Source organism: Achroia grisella, unplaced genomic scaffold (assembly GCF_030625045.1).
Source record: "Achroia grisella isolate CSIRO2021 unplaced genomic scaffold, CSIRO_AGI_Agris_v1 utg402, whole genome shotgun sequence".
In the NCBI taxonomy this organism is placed as follows: Eukaryota; Metazoa; Arthropoda; class Insecta; order Lepidoptera; family Pyralidae; genus Achroia; species Achroia grisella.
This window is the reverse complement of record NW_026712841.1, coordinates 3671048-3689126: the sequence shown is the minus strand read 5'-3', so window position 1 is coordinate 3689126 and position 18079 is coordinate 3671048. Positions and strand designations below refer to the sequence as shown.

The following is an 18079-nucleotide window of genomic DNA, read 5'->3' as shown; positions in this document are numbered from 1 at the left end:
TATAATACAGAGTACAATAGAGTACAGAAATGAGTAAAATACAACCTGCTTCGGTGTAACCATTCTAAAAATATCGATCTTGCTAAGATTGCTTAAAAAAATAAGCGATCACTAAAATATAGATAGTCGTACGGAAATAAAATAAAAATACAATACTATTTTTTATGTTCTTAATTATTCAAGTATCTAGATAAATTCCTAGGTTATTTGCATTATTTGAGACTAGTATATTAAAAAGTTAGTTTTAGACACAATTTGTGAAATAAATATTTATAAATAAAATTGCCTAAAATTTCAAAACCAATAAAATAGTAAAAGTAATAAATTAAATTTTACAATGATTAGTAGAAGTCTATAATTCTGAATATTTAATTTAGGGGTTGTAAGTTTATTTTTGATTAATCACAAGAATAAATATCATTGAAAAAAATGTTATCCAATAACAAAGGTACGCAGTTTTATATTAAAAGTAATAATACAGTATGGTTTTAAATTGGGTTTGTAAATTATTCTTTTCAAAATCAGAATCTTTATGAAGTTAGCGAGTACAAGAATATGTATAAATATACGGAACTGTTAATCCTTACTTAATATTACAAATGCGAAAGTAAATCTGTCTGTCTGTCTCGCTTTTACGCCAAAACTACTGAACCTATTTAAATGAAATTTAGTACACTTGTAGTCTAGATCCTGAGAAACGACATAGGCTACTTTTGAATGCGATTAAAGGGGTGTAAGGGGTTGATTTTTTAAAGCTAGTGGGTTGTAACTTATTTTTAGGTTATTGAATGAGTGCAAATAAAGAAAACGGATTGTAAGGGATTGAAAGTGGAGATGAAAGGTTGTATAAAAGTATCTTCATTTTTAAAGCTAGAAGCTTGAAACTTATTTTTTAGGCTGAGTACTAATATAAATAAATATGACATTCAAAATTTGTAAAAATGTCAACCTTAAGGGGGTAAATAAAATAGGCGATGAATATTGGGATTTTATTTATGCAGAGGGCAAATAAGGAAATACCATTTTATTTGCATTCGTATTTTTTATTAATATGTTTTTTCTTTTTTTTTATATACAATAACATATGTCGATAATACAAAGAAGTTGCATATCCAACAATGAAAGCTGGGTTTGATGTAATAAAATTTGACAAAAAATATTCAATATATTTTTTGTCAAATTTTATTACAGATTATTAGACTTGTCACATGACAGTCTCAAGAGCTCTGTTTTTAGTTGAATAATATGCTAATTATGATAAAAAGGCACGAAATGAAACTATACAATATGGTTACATTGCTAGCCACCGTTTATATGATCAGACTGAGTACTCTGTACTGTCAGATTTGACAATAAGTGTAATACAACCACAGAACACCAATATCCTAACGGAAATACAACCCCAAACTAAACTAGATCCGATTTTAGAACAATTGGAGTACCAGTTGGTTTAATAACTAGTACGTACGGGACGTACTAGTTATTAAACCAACTGGTACTCGTTACTACGTATAGTATATTATCTATGCTAGTTACCACGGTATCGTTACGTTATTTACAATATTGACAGCGCGCCATTTATTGCCTTTTAGTTCAAAATATTTATTCGTTTTATTATTTTCAAATGCAGCTATAAGGGTCTATATACAGCAGCAGTAGTATATATTAGACCTATAAATAAATTGTGTTAATATTAATAATTAAGTATTAATGATGACTAGGTAAATACAATAACCAGATGCCTCCAGTAAAAAGGTCACTACAGTTCTAAGTCAACTACAGTAACAAAAAGTAACCATTATTGCAATATTTATGTGAATACTGCAGTATTCTATTTTCGAACTATTCTATATTAGCCGCAGCTGATCTTTACCGACTTCGCCGAACGATATGGTTCCGAGCGTGGAAGGCACCCCAAACACGCAGTACGACTATGACTTATGGAGCGACTGAAGGCAGCAAGCAACTTTTGCCTGACGGATATGATTTTAGCCAAGTATAATGCCGCCTTATTATCGATGGTCACGAGTTCGATTCTCTCCAGTATGAAAACACTCAGATGGGAAAAATGTATTAAAATAAAGCATCATTACATAAAATATGCTTATATTGGAACTTGATGGCTTTGTGTAAATTGTCCAGGGTTATTATTATTATTAATTTTATTAAATACTTACATAAGCATCTCTCCCAGATACCCATAGTCATCTCTCCCTTACATAACTAGGTGACCCGCGTACGTCTGGGTCAGATTTTCCCCGTTTATGCAATATTTTTCACAGCAGATATCTATTGATTGTAGCGATGTTATATGGCGAATAGATTTCAGTGTCTAGTAAGTAACGGAGGTTACTCTGAACGTCCAAACTCACAACTTTACTACAGATATGGCAGAGAAGCTTAAAACATTCATTTAAAATAAAAAAGTATAATTCCTGCGAATAAAACCGATTCATCGCTTTCTTAAATATCAATACAGTTTATTGATCTTAGGGTTTTTCGTATCTCTTTGTTTACTATTATTTTATTTTTTCTCAAACTATAGACATCGCGGATAGGTTTATTCGCTATAAACTTAGTACTTTAACTTAATTTATATAGATATTAAAATATATTCTAGTTCAAGTATGTAATTTTCAAATCGAGATCGCAACTTATTAGGTAAACATTTTTATGTTTTAGCTTGTGTTCTATTTAGAAGTAGTACAATTTGATTCACTGCAACTGAAATGTAGATTTTGCAGTTAATAACGAGCTAGGTCGCTCTATTAAAACTTACGGTTTAAAATCTTGACATCACTACTCAGACCCGGATTTGACATGTTAGCCGTATTGTTGTTAGATAGCGAATAAAAAACTTTTGTTTAAAAGTAAAATCAATTGAATTATCCCAACAAGTTTACCGATTGAACCAAGCACCCTGATGTCAGCCCAAGAGAGAGGTGGGCGAGTCTGAGTGAATCTTGTGTTTTAATGAACAAATAAATAATTAAAAAAAAAAGTTAAATTACGAATTATTTGACACATTAGGCACAGGATTTGAACCGGCTACCCAACTGCGATTTCTAAATCTACATATTAGCTATTACAATATAAAGTTCTACTAAGACATACAATGGCTGTCGGGTTAGTACCGCTATTATGCTATGTTGAATTTGTAATCATAGCGATAGTACCCGCACGACCTACTCTCCACCGGGTGATCGCGGCGGGTGGCGGCGTTAAGCCGACTCGGCGAGCGACATACCGAATCCCGTCACACAATGCCCACAGCCGGCTGCTAGAATGCAGCTGGCCTCCGGCTGGTCGGTAAATAAACGACGCTGGTGTGGTTCATTCGAGCAGAATGCCCGGGTAAGGAGCGCAACACGGACCAGCGGACGACCCGGTATGTATATATGTAGCGATAGTAGCTCGCTTACACGAGTAAGTGGGTCCAAATAAATTACAAATACCAGTAGCTTCTTTATTGGTTTTATCAGGATAAGGATTTTACAAAATTATTGAAAAATTACAGTTATATTTAGCTTAAAATGAGTCTTGAGTTCAGTTTTCTGTACTTCATAATTTAAAGTGTTACTGTCATGGTTACATTTAAGTTAAAAATCAAAACTTACACTTTAGTATATATATATATTTAATAAAACTGATCAACTAAATTCCAACTGTAATTAATGTACACCGCAACAGAAATATGCTATCTACGTCATATAAAGTTCAAATTTCTATCAAAACGTTTTAAACGCTTTCGACATACTGCTAAATTCAACTACAAGGCGTTAGTTTTCAACCAACTACCCTCATTTTCTACACTCTGATGTTTTCCTTATATTAATAACTTTGACCACATAAAAATACTGAACTTTTTATTGAAAAAGATATCTTTAACACTATTATTTTTATAGTTTAAAACCGGTGAACATCAGTAGTTAGAAAATATCAATATATCAGTCACGGTCAAGTTATAGGGAAAACAATATTAAGAAATTCTAAAGTCCTAATATTCGAACTTGTGTTACAAATATTACGAAATACATTACTGCACTTAGTATGAAACCAAGTTATAAAATATAAACAATTGGAAAAGACATACATTACGTTTATAATATCTAAATCAAATTTGTACAGAGCAACATTGAGTAAGTCGTGTGCATTAGAAATGTTGACATGATCAACAAATTTCTTTTTATTTTTCCTCCTAAACTCCTTGCGATGGAAAAATAAAACATAACGTGCTTTTAAATACGGAAACTCAAACTTGTCAAGTAACTTATTACTAAAATAATCACAAATACATAAACTTAACACGTAAGCGTAACTGAAACGAACTAACATTAAAAATAATGTGTAATGATAAATGCATAATATAACGTCGAGGATGAGCGTGATGTTACCAGTGAAGAAGCTCCGATTGTGGGGGGCTAGGGGGGGCGGTCCGCGGCTACGACTCAACAGCGACAATGGGTACAAGTTTGTAAAGTTTAATGCAGAGCAACCATCGTCTGCCAGTTGTCTTCTTAGCTGTGCCACTGTTACCTGTATTTCATTTATACAGGCGAAGCAACAGAGACTTATGCATGGGGGGATACGTTGTGGGAGATGGGAAAAAGGTGACGTGGGTAACTGGGACAGTGGTAGAGAAAACGGCGCAACTAAGCAAATGATGGTTGCCGACTGCAAAACTTTGTTTAATGTGCCCCATAGTTATTTCTTCTTTTGGGCCTTCTCAGCGGCCTTGGTAATTTTTCCCGTAGTAACCTCTTTGAATGTTACGCTCTGTAACAAAAAACACATTCGTAGCTATTTAATCGAATAGAATTACAACAGGTAAACTGATATTTGGTCCTATAAATGTTAGTTCATGTTTGGTAATGTTACGTTGCAGACTATAGTTTTAGGCAGGCATCCAAAATTCGAATTGGCATTTGTAAATAACGTAATGTAATAAATAAGGTCAGAAACTTTTGCTAAAATTCTTGTCTATTTGAAATAAAATGTAATCGTTCTTGTCAAGATATGTAATGTGTTACCTTAATGACACCGACGGCGACAGTCTGGCGCATGTCACGCACGGCGAAGCGGCCGAGCGGCGGAAACTCTTGGAACGACTCCACGCAGAGGGCTTTCGTCGGTACCAGCATCACAATCGCTGCGTCACCAGACTTTATCGACTTCGGGTCCACTTCCGTTGTTTTACCTGACAATATATAATTTAATATAATGAACTGTGATTTAAAACGAAAATTTAATATTAATATTACTGTTTAAATAATAGTTAATGAAAAAATATTGTTATAGGTACTGAATGTTTTTAAAACAAATAAGAAGTCAATCATTTGCTATTTTAAAATATTAAGTTATTATTACTTATTTTCGACTGACCCAAAATTATTTGTTCTATGTAGATCATGAAAATAACCGGCACAGCCATTTGTAATATAGGTAACCATACAAATAAAATTATGTGACACAGTAATATATCAATGATATACGGATCCAATTTTAAAACCTTGATAATTCAATTCTCTGTAATTTCAATTAATACCAGAAATAACAATCATCATGTGTATTTAATTTATTATCTACAAGCTTGTCAGTAATCACAGAGGATTAGCTTACTATGCGGTCTGGATATCTTAGTCTAATTAGATTTTTTTACCCACCACTGTATTAATTCAAATAAGATGATAATCACATATCAGTAGTAGAAGTGTTTACTTATTTATAAAACTCTCAAAATCTCTACATTTTTTCATTTTATGGCATGAAATGTTGTTCCCGCTAACGAAACCAGTAATATTCTAGGAGAGTAATAAAAGACGATTATATGCTAATAAAGTAAGGTCCAATAAGCACACTGAAGACAGTTCTACAATTTGATGGTGGTTTTCATGGATATCGCGTGGAAAGTCAACCTGACATGGTACATTAAGCAATAGACTCGCATAACCCCATTACTAACGTCATTTTGTACTCAATATATACCTACAATTAGTCATGATGATAATATAAAAAAACTAATCTAAATTGCATTTACCTACGCCTTTCATAGTAAAACATACATACTCTTATTGCATTGTTTACACATTTTAAAGACATTTAATAGAGTACTGTGCGGTGCGGAAAAAATCTAGAAACGATTCACCTCAGCTTTCATGTTATATAAGTAGATTAGAAGACACCCTATTTAAATTTCGGGTATTAATTAGGGTTCTGTGATCATCCTTTTTGCTTGAGTAATCCGACCCTCTTCTCATGGGAAATCACAAACGAGTATGTATTGACAGTAATGCTACTTAACATTTAAAAAGTTTGGCATTTTCACAAGGTGCGAGCTTCTCGGTACCAATAGGCCTTAGTCACAGAAAGGGAGAGGATTGTCTGCCTCTCTGTGACCCAGACCATGACTTCTCAAGGAATGTGCTGAGATAATTCAGGTAAAACCGAAGTGAACTTAAAATATCACTCTGAAATATTCGTCTTTTAATATAGTCTAGTTTAATTAAAAGTGACCGTGGCTGTCGTTTCCGCTGTTTTATATCTAATGTTCATCGACCGATGCGCTATGCATCCGGAGACAAAATAGCTCCCGCTTTCTGTTCGCTTAGATCTTTTAAACTACGCAACGAATTTTAATGCTGTTTTCAGCGATAGATAGAGTAATTATAGAGGAAGGTTTACATGTACATGTACGACGGCCGTGGAAGCCTGGACGGGCGGCTAGTTAATATTATAAAACACATATGCGTGTTTGTGTGTACATACCGGTACGACGATCGCACTTCTCCTTGATCTCGGCAAACTTGCATGCAATGTGAGCGGTGTGACAGTCCAGGACGGGCGTGTATCCGTTACTAATCTGCCCCGGGTGGTTCAGTACAATCACCTGCACACATTGTTCAAATATTATATTAATTTATATTACAGATTAATTAACTACATGTATATAGTGCATCATGACAGGTTAAAAAACATTAAATCTATGTCGTGACAGGTTAAAAATTAATAACCGATTACGAATCACTAAATGTTACGCATGCTGAAATTCAGCAGTGCTTAACGAATTCAAATCGGATGATAGATATTTGTTACTCTTTCATACAAAGAGTACTGGATGGATTTTGATGAAATTTTACAGTAATATAGCATCAGTTTAGCATGCACGCAGTACGCGTGTTAGCTACTATAAAATAAATACAATATTTCATATTTGAGATAACCTCAACCACAACAGGACAATTAGACAAATCTATTAAAATTACTAATATTAAATACAAATAGGCACCCCTTATTTATACTTCATTAAGGTAAATACAACGTACCTGTAACTACATACTTGTACTAAGATACAAAAAAGAATCTTATCATCTATCTACCTGCCAAACAGGCAGATTATTTGATAATGAATGGACAGGTTTGGCTCTTAATTTTACATTTTACATAATACCGTACTAGACACGTCCCTATATTTGAAGGTCTCGGTGGTGTAGTGGTTTAGCACACAGCTTTACTTCTGATGGTCGCGGATACGATTCCTCGCAGGGTGCAAACATTTGTATTCACGAATAAGGTTGTTTGTATCGGACAGGGTGTTTTCTATGTATGTTAAGTATGTATTTAAAAAATATATATTTTAAAAAGTATTTATATGCGTTGTCTAGTACCCACAACACAAGCTCTGCTTACCGTGGAACTAGACGGTACTGTGTTAATTGTCCAGGGTTATTTATTTATATACACAAAAGACTTTTCGAATTCGAAAAATTCATTGTACAGAGAAAACTGCCTAGTCAATAAAAATAGCTTGTTCGTACAAGAAGCTGACCATCAATATATTTATAGTGTGTAGTCACGTACACTATTTTTACGAGTACATTTTAAAGGCTTTGTAACCACGAATATCCATTAATAACATTCAGTGATAGATTATTGTTATTAAATCCAGTAAGTTACCATACAAGATTATTTTCCTCGTTGAGAAACAGTTCTCTAATCTGATTGTCCACGAGAAATATTCTGACAATTTTTGTAGAAATATGACATCCCTATACACAACGGTTTAAAGTTAGTAAAACGCTTTATTTCCGATAGTCAAAGATTCAAATCTCAATATATTTTTCAATGTTGGTGGATAAAGCATTATGAAAAAAATGTATGGGCAATATTTTTTATATAGGACTGGGTGATTTCTATACATGCCGGACAGTACCCATAATATCTAGAAACTAAACTGTTTGGGTTGGGGAACAAGGTAGGTATATGGCGCTATAGCTGGGGAACTAGATGTCCTGAGTTATTATTATATATTGGTGTCATGTAGTAATATGCCATACCATAATGATAATCGGGGGGTCACTATCTTAGTTACAATTGCAGGATAGGATTGAGAAATGATAACCTATCAGCTATTATCCAATCAAATATCAACAGAAACTACGAAATTATAAGTATACTTAAACGATTTCAATTAATATCAATATTATTATTATCTACATTTCGCTGCGTATATTTGAATTAAACGAGACAAGTAGCGAGTCTACTGCTGTCACTGAGATTAATTAAGTTTGTTATTAGTGGTTTCCATCACCAGAGAGACAGAAATATATTAATATATAAATTTTTCGGCCAACAGATGTTTCATAAGTATGGATTTTATATATTTTTTGACATCTTCGTTTCTCGTTAAGTTATTATATTTAAATATACATAATGCACATTAAATTTAATTAATAAATTATTATTTATTTTTTAAGAAATGAAATGAACGATATCATTCAATAGATAACAAAACGGTTTCTTAAATTTCTAAAATGTAAATTTAGATCATAAATTACAGTAGACAGGAAATTAAGAATACCTACCACATATGTATATTAATACAATGATGAAATCATTGTTAAAACACTAATATAATTTTAATGTTCATCTATTTAAAAGCAATAAAAGATAGAATTGCACAATAAAACAAATTATCAAGGTTATGTAGATACCATTTAATTGATATGAATCTACAAAGTAGGTATTTTTAATTAAATTTACCGGATTTACTAATTAATAATAATTAATAAGCAACGATTTAAATATCTAATATATAGTACCACCAACTGGTGTATGATGGTGATGTAGAATTAAGACTCACTGTGATGAGATTAATATCTTTAATAATAATTTTCAATTAACAAGTCAAATACTGATATATATATTATGATTACAGGTGGTTCTATATGCAGATGTAAAGATGCAAATAGAAAACTTAAAAAAATTAATTTAATTTTTCCAGCATCACACATTTATACTATTATACACTACCATTACTATTAAATAAAAAACTTAACAGTTAGATGCGTTATAAATTATCGACCACGTGGTAATAGTAACAACTGATACCCTGGGTATAGTCCATTCCAAAGAGTCTATCGAGTCTAACGAGTATGGTCATTTTGGTTCGTTATGATTGTTCTCATCAGCGAGTGAACAATCAAAAAAATTTCGGACTACTCTAATACTGTTGGCCGCAGCTGACCTTTACAGCTTCATCGGAAGATAGGAGGCAAGTGCAGATGGCAGTCCAAGTTCTCAGAAGGACTTATGGAGCGGCTGAAGGCCAACTCCTGCCTGACGGATACGACTTTAGTCTGAGGACACTGCTAGTTACTGAAGTTTTCATTAACCCAGCTAAATTTAATACGAGTGTCTCAATTATAAGCATGTTTAATATAATGTTTACCTGAGCGGTGAAGTCTGAGGCACCTTTGGGCGGAGCGTTCTTAGAGTCACCGGCCACATACCCGCGTCGCAACTCCTTGACGGATACGTTCTGCAAACCCAATGATATCATTTGTATTTTATTTTTATTTTATAAAAATAATATATTAACTAAACTGACTTCAATTCTGCCGCGAAATACTTTTATATTAATAATCACGTAAGGTTTTAATAAAACTCAAGTCGACTATGTATCTCTGTCTCGCGTATTTCTGCCATCGAGCAGGTTGCTTTTAAGCTATGGTTCGATTATAGAGTGAGAGGCAATTATAGATTACGGAGGCATGACATCTTAGTTCTCTGGAATAGCAACATATAAGGGATACAATAGGCTTTAGATGAAGATGTAGTGTCTGTGGTGCTGTACCACTTACCATAGGAAGGTAATAGTCATTTCTATTTCAAATTAATGAAATATAATTAAAACGGAAGCCAAACTGTTACGCGGCTAGCAAATCTGTAATCAGCAAAAGCATAAGTTAGATGCTGGTTTATATCATGTGTACCTTGACGTTGAAGCCGACATTGTCGCCGGGCATTGCTTCTTGCAGTGCCTCGTGGTGCATCTCTACAGACTTCACCTCAGTGGTGATGGCCGCCGGAGCGAACACCACCACCATACCTGCACGGACAAAGCATTTATGAGTATTACAAATTATTAAAGCTCTTTCACGTCTACAACGTTGTGTTCAATTGTAACGTTACAAATAATTGTGCAGTTCTCGCTGTATGCGACGTAACATGGTGACTTGTGCAAATCTTTACTGTAGTAAGTAATGCTACTTTATATCTAAGAGTAAGTATAAAGTAGAACGGTTGTAGTATCTTATATATCACCTTCCGGACATTAACATACGCAATATCTAGTATTAGAAAAAATATCCCTAATAAAATTTCGTGTAAACAAATTTGTAAAAAGATGTCTACCCTTGAGACGCGACGCGGCGACGCCGGGACAGGCCGTTATTGGCTCATTTATATGAATAATAATAAAATTATAGACTTTTTCGTACAGACGAAATCACGTGACAAATTCATAATTGTTAGTGATAAGAAATTAAAACAACTTTGCTCATGTCTTTTGTTATACTGCGACGTTGGCAAACAAGCATACTGCCCATGCGATAGTAAACTGTTTCTGTAACCTATGAAACACCAGGGCTTTCGAGAAAACATAGGCAGGTGGTCCACTCCAATCCGGAATACGCAGGAGGAAGCTCCTCTGAAACCGCACTGTTCGAGACCACTTAGGTTCCAGAGTGTGAAGATGAATTCCCTGTCGAGAGCGAGCGTGCGACAGTAAAATGTAGCTATTGTTGTTCCACGCAAACACTTACCAGGCTTCAGTATGCCGGTCTCGACGCGGCCCACAGGCACGGTGCCGATGCCGCCGATCTTGTACACGTCCTGCAGCGGGAGCCGTAATGGTTTCTCCGTGGGACGCGACGGGGGCTGGATTGCATCCAGCGCCTATTGTACATGACACATGTACATATACATATATCTTTTCCATTATTCAATTCTTTATTCAAATAACCTCAAATTGAAGCACTTTTTTATTCTACCACTCATTTGTAGATCGATCCAACACAACAAAAAATTAGCACAAAACTGCTGGTTCTTGGACAAATGTTGCATTCTACATCGTTAAGTTAACATATCAGTTTGTTATTTACATTTTATATACAAAAGAGATTTGAGAATTTAAATTACAGAAATAAGTGTAGATAACATGAATTTAAGCTTATGATACCAGCTCGAAACTAAGTGACATTACATGAATTTTAATAATTTTCCCCAACAAACATTTAAAATCAATTGATACTAATTTGGTCACGTCTCCATGCTGTTTATTCTCGAATGTATCGAGAATTATATTTTTATTTCGATGTATTATTATCCCGATTCAGTATCCCAACTGAATCGGGATAGATAATAAAATGTTAATAGCGTACATTTTAATGTTTTGTAATAATGTATCAATATCTAGAGTACGTTACTACTCGGATGTATACTCGGATCAAGAGTTGTACCAACCTCCACAAAGAATTATGTATTGGATTACGAAAATTTGGGTCGCAATGTTGCTCAGTTGTTAACTTACGTAATATTATCTTATCTGTGCTTTTATTTAAATTAGTGGTAGACATCATAATTTTCTTATATAAGTACCTCAATGAGCGTTTTCCCTTCGACCTTGCCCTCCTTCCGGTCAATGGTCCAGCCCTTGAACCAGGGCATTTTGTCGGAGGGCTCCAGCATGTTGTCACCGTGCCAGCCTGAGATTGGCACGAATGCCACCGTTGCCGGATTGTAGCCTGTATTTTCCGTCGATTTTAATGGAATATACGATATCATAATCAAACTACCTAGTTGTTAAATATACTCACAGGTACACAATAAGTATAGCATAGCATTAATTTTAAACACGAACGAGAACAGCACTGACAGCAGTAATTAGAAATTTATTGTATTTTGTCAGTACATTTCAATTTTAAAATAATATTTTGTTCCATGCTTACCAATTTTCTTGATGTAGGAAGACACCTCTTTCTTAATCTCTTCATATCGCGCCTCATGGTATGGCGGTTCAGTGGAGTCCATTTTGTTCACGCCAACAATTAGCTGTTTTACGCCGAGCGTGAACGCCAGCAGTGCGTGTTCACGCGTTTGCCCATTCTTGCTGATACCGGCTTCAAACTCACCAGTACCAGCAGCTACGATCAGCACTGCACAGTCGGCCTGATAACAACCATTCATCCAATTTCTTAGCGGTTCATATTTTTAATTTTAAGTAGCAAAGGTTGTAGACTTTGTAGCCTCATTGCTTCAATAAGGTATATATTATTATGACTTTGTGTAGAGTTTACTATACCTACATATACACAAAGCTCTCGCTGTGAGCAACTCAATAATATGTACATATTATTGAGTTGCTCAGAGCTTGAAGTTTGAAGGCATAACCTACGTACATTGCGTGTAGGGTGCTGATGGGACTGTATCCTAAACCCCTAATTGGTGAAATTGAAATTGGCGTTTAGTCAATTGAAAATTGATACGTGCAAATTGATCCTGGATGATCGTATACTTTAGCGAACGTAAATATCCCCAACAGCAAATTAGGATAAATTCCGAAAATCAATGAAAATTAAATGTAGGATATTTGTAACAATATAGATAATATTACCAAACAATACTAGTCCAGTATATAGAATGTAATAATGTAAAATGTTATTTAAACCACAAAATTTGACAGAACAAAAGCTTGGCTATTTAATATATATTGGCTACCTCAATTATAAGTAATTTTCTTGTTCAACTAACATACTCAATTAAAGTACTTATTAAAGTAAAATGGAAACCAGATACCTTAACTAAATTGAGTTCTTGTTCAAGATCTATGACCCCGAAACTCTATTACTACGTATTACTACTACCACTTGCAATATTTTTCGGTTTTCGGTAGAGCTAGACCTCCGATATATTGAATACGATACTATCACTATAATACAGTAACTGAAGTTTTGGAAATTTGTAATCTTTTTATGGATCATATTTTACTGGCGGTTTGTGCACGTTTCTGATATTTTGTTACCATACACATTTAAGCACTGTCTATTACGTATAACAATCCCCTGTACTGATATGTACTCAAAGTATTATGTACAATATATCCTACTAATGTTGTTATTATTAGCCGACTTTGTAATTTATAAAAATATATTTAAACGCAGGCAGCCATAACGTCGCATTTATACTTAAATTGTGTATGAATTGAATGCTCTTTATAAGTATATTCGGTGACAACACATACCTGGGATGTGCCGGTGATCATGTTCTTGATGAAGTCCCTATGTCCCGGCGCATCGATGATGGTCACGTAATACTTGGCCGTCTCAAACTTCCATAGTGCGATGTCGATGGTAATGCCACGTTCACGCTCTGCTTTCAGTTTGTCCAATACCTACATGTGAGAATCAATTTAAAAGACACATCAAAAGTAGATACAGGTTAAATCCATCCATCTTTAAATGTTTAAGTCCATACTTAAATTAGAAATAGAAGTAGGTACCCACTTACTAAGGATCACGAATTATACATTAAATATATTTTTTATCAAAATAAAATATTACCGTTATTGTCACAGTAGATATTGTTTGTGTTGGGAATAAAATTAATTATCTATGTGTTATCTATGGTTTATAAAATTATTACATTGATATGTAGCAGAGTAGCCTCATATATCTTCTTATTTTATTAAATTAAAAACGGTAATCTTCATAAAAAATACTACCTACAACAGGATAACAAAATTTACATCTATGGCTGAAGACAATGTTAAAATGACATACCCAAGCGTACTTAAAGGATCCTTTACCCATTTCTTGGGCCTCTTTCTCGAATTTTTCGATAGTTCTCTTATCGATGCCACCGCATTTATAGATGAGATGGCCAGTGGTAGTGGACTTGCCAGAGTCCACATGGCCGATCACCACGATATTGATATGAGTCTTCTCCTTACCCATGCTGACCTTTGAGGTATCAAGAACACGATTTTATCCGTGCAATCCTAAACAATAGAATATCGAATTAATGAGATAATTTATTTATTTATTAAATTTAGAAGAGGTGTTAAAATTAAAGAATTGGAATTGTGGTTGGTTATTCAGTTTTATATAATCTATATGTACATATTTAACATTATATTATATAAAAAAAAAAATATTGTAATTCCTACATATCTATATTTTTGCGTAAAACCTTAACACAAAGATTTCGCCACGTCACTATTTAACAAATTTATAATATGTAAAGATAAATAAATATAATACGACGTTTGTTTTTCATAGTGCGTATACATAAAAGACAGAATTCCATGTATACATAATTCACTTTTAAACTAATTCATTGTAGGTCCCTTACTTTACCGTTGAATCTTTTGTAGTCAAGGGTCGCAGACAAACAAGCGGCAAATAGAGGTACAGGCGTTCATAATATTGATTATAGGTGTTTAAAATAGGTATCATAAATGATAAAAATGAAGCCTGTGATTGTTTTATAAAACAGTCGCGGTCGCGTACTGTTTACCGCTGTCACAAAGGTTGAGAAAAGTTGATAGTAGTTTTTCGTAGCACTGATTTCATAACGTAAGTAGCTGTTTCTATCCACTAATCAGATATTATCAGAAAGTAGGTATGTAGGTATTTTTTACTGAACTAAATCCGTAAATAACTAAACCTATCTAAAATTTAGGATAACAGATCATGTTGATCATTCAAATGTCGTCCCAGTAGGTTTAATATCGTCAGTTCATCATCAGTTTTTGAAGATTATAAAGTACACTCATGAAGTTACTCTCCTACAACACAATGGTACTAGACCTATTGTTAGATAGATCGGGCCTATCTATATGTATGTATGTCACTCGTAAACTATACATAAGTAATGGCTACAATTTTCATGATGTCACTGTAGGATCTAGTTTAGAAACGTTACTTTATAACCTAGGTTTACACCGCGTGTATGTAATTACAACAAATTGTTAAAATTGTAATGTTTAATTGCAACTTTATTTTATTTGCGGGCATTTTTATTTTATTTCAAACCAATGGCGATACACATTGTAGTTACAATAATGTATGTGCAAAATTATACGTATAACTTACCATATGGTATACATTATATTGACTTGCACGAAAAGAAAGAACTAAATGAAATAAGAAATGAATGTGGGAGCAAAACATTTTGTAATAAAGTTACTCGATTAAAAATTGTTATCTACAGTAATAAGACACCAGGAAATTGTAATAAACCGATTAGAATGGAACTAAATGTTACGGGAACCTTACTACGTTACACCAACGTAAACTGCATTTAAATCGGTTAAGTCGTTTCTAAGATTAGCAACTATATACTATATATGCAGGCAGGGAAATACACAAAAAATGTAAAAACTATTTTAATAAACTCGGTAAAGCTGGAACACGCACTTTTGTTAGTTTTTATTTATGTTTACATTATTTTCTTGTGCTAATATATTAAGATATATGGAGGCTCATATTTACCTATCTGTTATTATTATATCTATACAAATAAATAAATTGAAGTGTATGTTTGTAATTTAAAATTAACAGCTTTTCTCAAAATGTATATCAAAATAAATAAGGTACCTACCTACATAAGTAAGTACTTATTTACTTAAAATAATTTAAATATATTTTTGTGTGTCTGTCTAGCAGTGAGTTCTTGCTAATTTCTAATATGGGTGGACCAATTATAACGGGTCTATCACTCGCATATAGCTAATGCATTGAGGACTTTGACTTAGAAATTTTATTTCTATTTATTTAAAAAAAGTTAGGTACATTCCACGCGGACGAAATCGCAGGTAAGAGGTAGTACCGAATATTCTTTAGTACTAAGTACGTGGGTACTATAGATTATATGTTTATTGGATAACCACGAAAAAACGAATACGTTATAAAACAACTACGATTTATACTTACTTTTTTAAAATAAATATGGCTATCAGTATAACTGTAATTTTCACTCAAATCCATTGCGGAATCAAACCTATCTATTGATCAAAATATACAAATTAGCTCCTAATAGACTGGAAATAAATAATTTTAATTTAAATTATAATTCCAAACCTATTTATATAGTCTTCTGTACGATTGAGATTACGAAATACCTGTAGATAATTTCTACTTGGTTGTTAGAACAAAAATAATATTGCAACAGTCGACGTCGTAAAGCAATTAAATGCAATATTCCGGGAAAATCATAGAAGCTCTAAATGCCGAGTGTGCGCACAGGACGTCCGGGACATCAATACAGGCGCCCAGCCTTCCAAATATAGACAATTCTTACGCTCGCCTGGCTATATTAAATTATTCACGAAAAATAATATCTACGTATATTATAACAATACTTTATGTACGTAAGTACGGCTGTTTATACTTTTACCCACTACATTTTACATAACTACTAGGAGCGTAGATATGGTACTCGATGTAGACATTATACAATTAAAATTACCAATGAATGAACATTAAACTATGCAACGGTAATTATTACTTGCAAGCTGTTTTACATATTCCGTAGGTAGGTATACGATCTATTCAAGTTCTATTGAATTCGATATGTATCTATAGATATTAATAAGAACCATAATTATAGGCACTCGATACAGACTAATATATAACCACAAAGAGTTTTGCATTTAATTCATAATTAGAAATAGTTGGAAGCCATAGATCAAAAACAGAATCAGTAGCAATTAACGACTATTTTAATCAAAATTAGAATAATCATATGGCGCAATATTGCGACGTGGCTATTGTATGTAGTCTATGTATTATACCGGCGCCACATGGGTCTCATACATCCCGTTCGCGTCCATCTTGTGCACGTTTCTGCATTTTTTTCATTGAATTACTTAGAAAATCTTACATGCCTCTACGCAAAATAAAAATATCTGTGTAATTATAGTTATAATGGATAGTAGTACCTATATAGTGACAAATTCCAAATTGGAAGACAATAATTTTCTCAACTAGTAATTGAAAATGGTCATAAAGATAATGTTTTTCTATATATGGAAATTGACAGATAGTATTTTCAGTAAAATAAATAGCACTTAATTTTGATTTAATGAAAATAAGAACATCACATGTAGGTATTATTATGAATTTTATACACAATAATTGAAATTTAGGCAAATAAAATTATAATTATGATGATTCATAAAACAGATCATATTATTTTGTATTTAATAAAAAAATATCTTATTTCGTAAAACAGTAGGCAGGTCTACCGGCAGAACAACAGCAATGTGATCGAATATATAAAATTGTATAATTTTATTTTGCATCATTATTTACCATTAATGTGACATAGGTGTTTTGATTTATAAGTACCTTAAATACAGTATATAAATCAGAATAAAAGCAATAATAGTAATAAAACAAGAATCCTTACTTACCCCTGGCAGCCGCAGTCAAGAATTTTCCGAGCGATTTTCTTGCGAGCATGCGCCCTAGAAACTTCACCCGGGAAACACAATCAATAAAATCGAATACCTTCTTATTCGTCGATATTAAAGTAAAATTATATATTAAATAAGTTTCTCATTATAAAAAAAAACATTTAGAATTTTTATAATTAATTTGTTGGGCCAAACTGTAAAATATTACTATTACACAGTAAAAATGGCGCAGAAAACCGGATGCCGATATTTTCTTTTTTTGGATGAAGTTCCTAACATAGACGTAGTTTTGTGTTGTATTTCTTTAGATTGTCATATATATTT

At 33.2% G+C, this 18079-nt stretch overlaps 1 protein-coding gene across 1 annotated transcript; it reads right to left on the bottom strand.

Annotated features, from left to right (window-relative positions):
• Positions 1-3463: 3463 nt before the first annotated feature.
• On the bottom strand, positions 3464-17853 carry LOC131844612 (elongation factor 1-alpha 2-like). The gene is made up of 11 exons (XM_059193548.1): positions 17753-17853; positions 14118-14335; positions 13580-13729; positions 12288-12507; positions 11938-12083; positions 11103-11235; positions 10272-10387; positions 9728-9817; positions 6766-6886; positions 5031-5197; positions 3464-4776 (listed from the first exon to the last, which is right to left on the bottom strand). Exons 2-11 carry the CDS (start codon positions 14289-14291, stop codon positions 4705-4707), a joined length of 1389 nt encoding a protein of 462 aa, XP_059049531.1. The 5' UTR covers positions 14292-14335; positions 17753-17853; the 3' UTR covers positions 3464-4704.
• Positions 17854-18079: the final 226 nt, after the last annotated feature.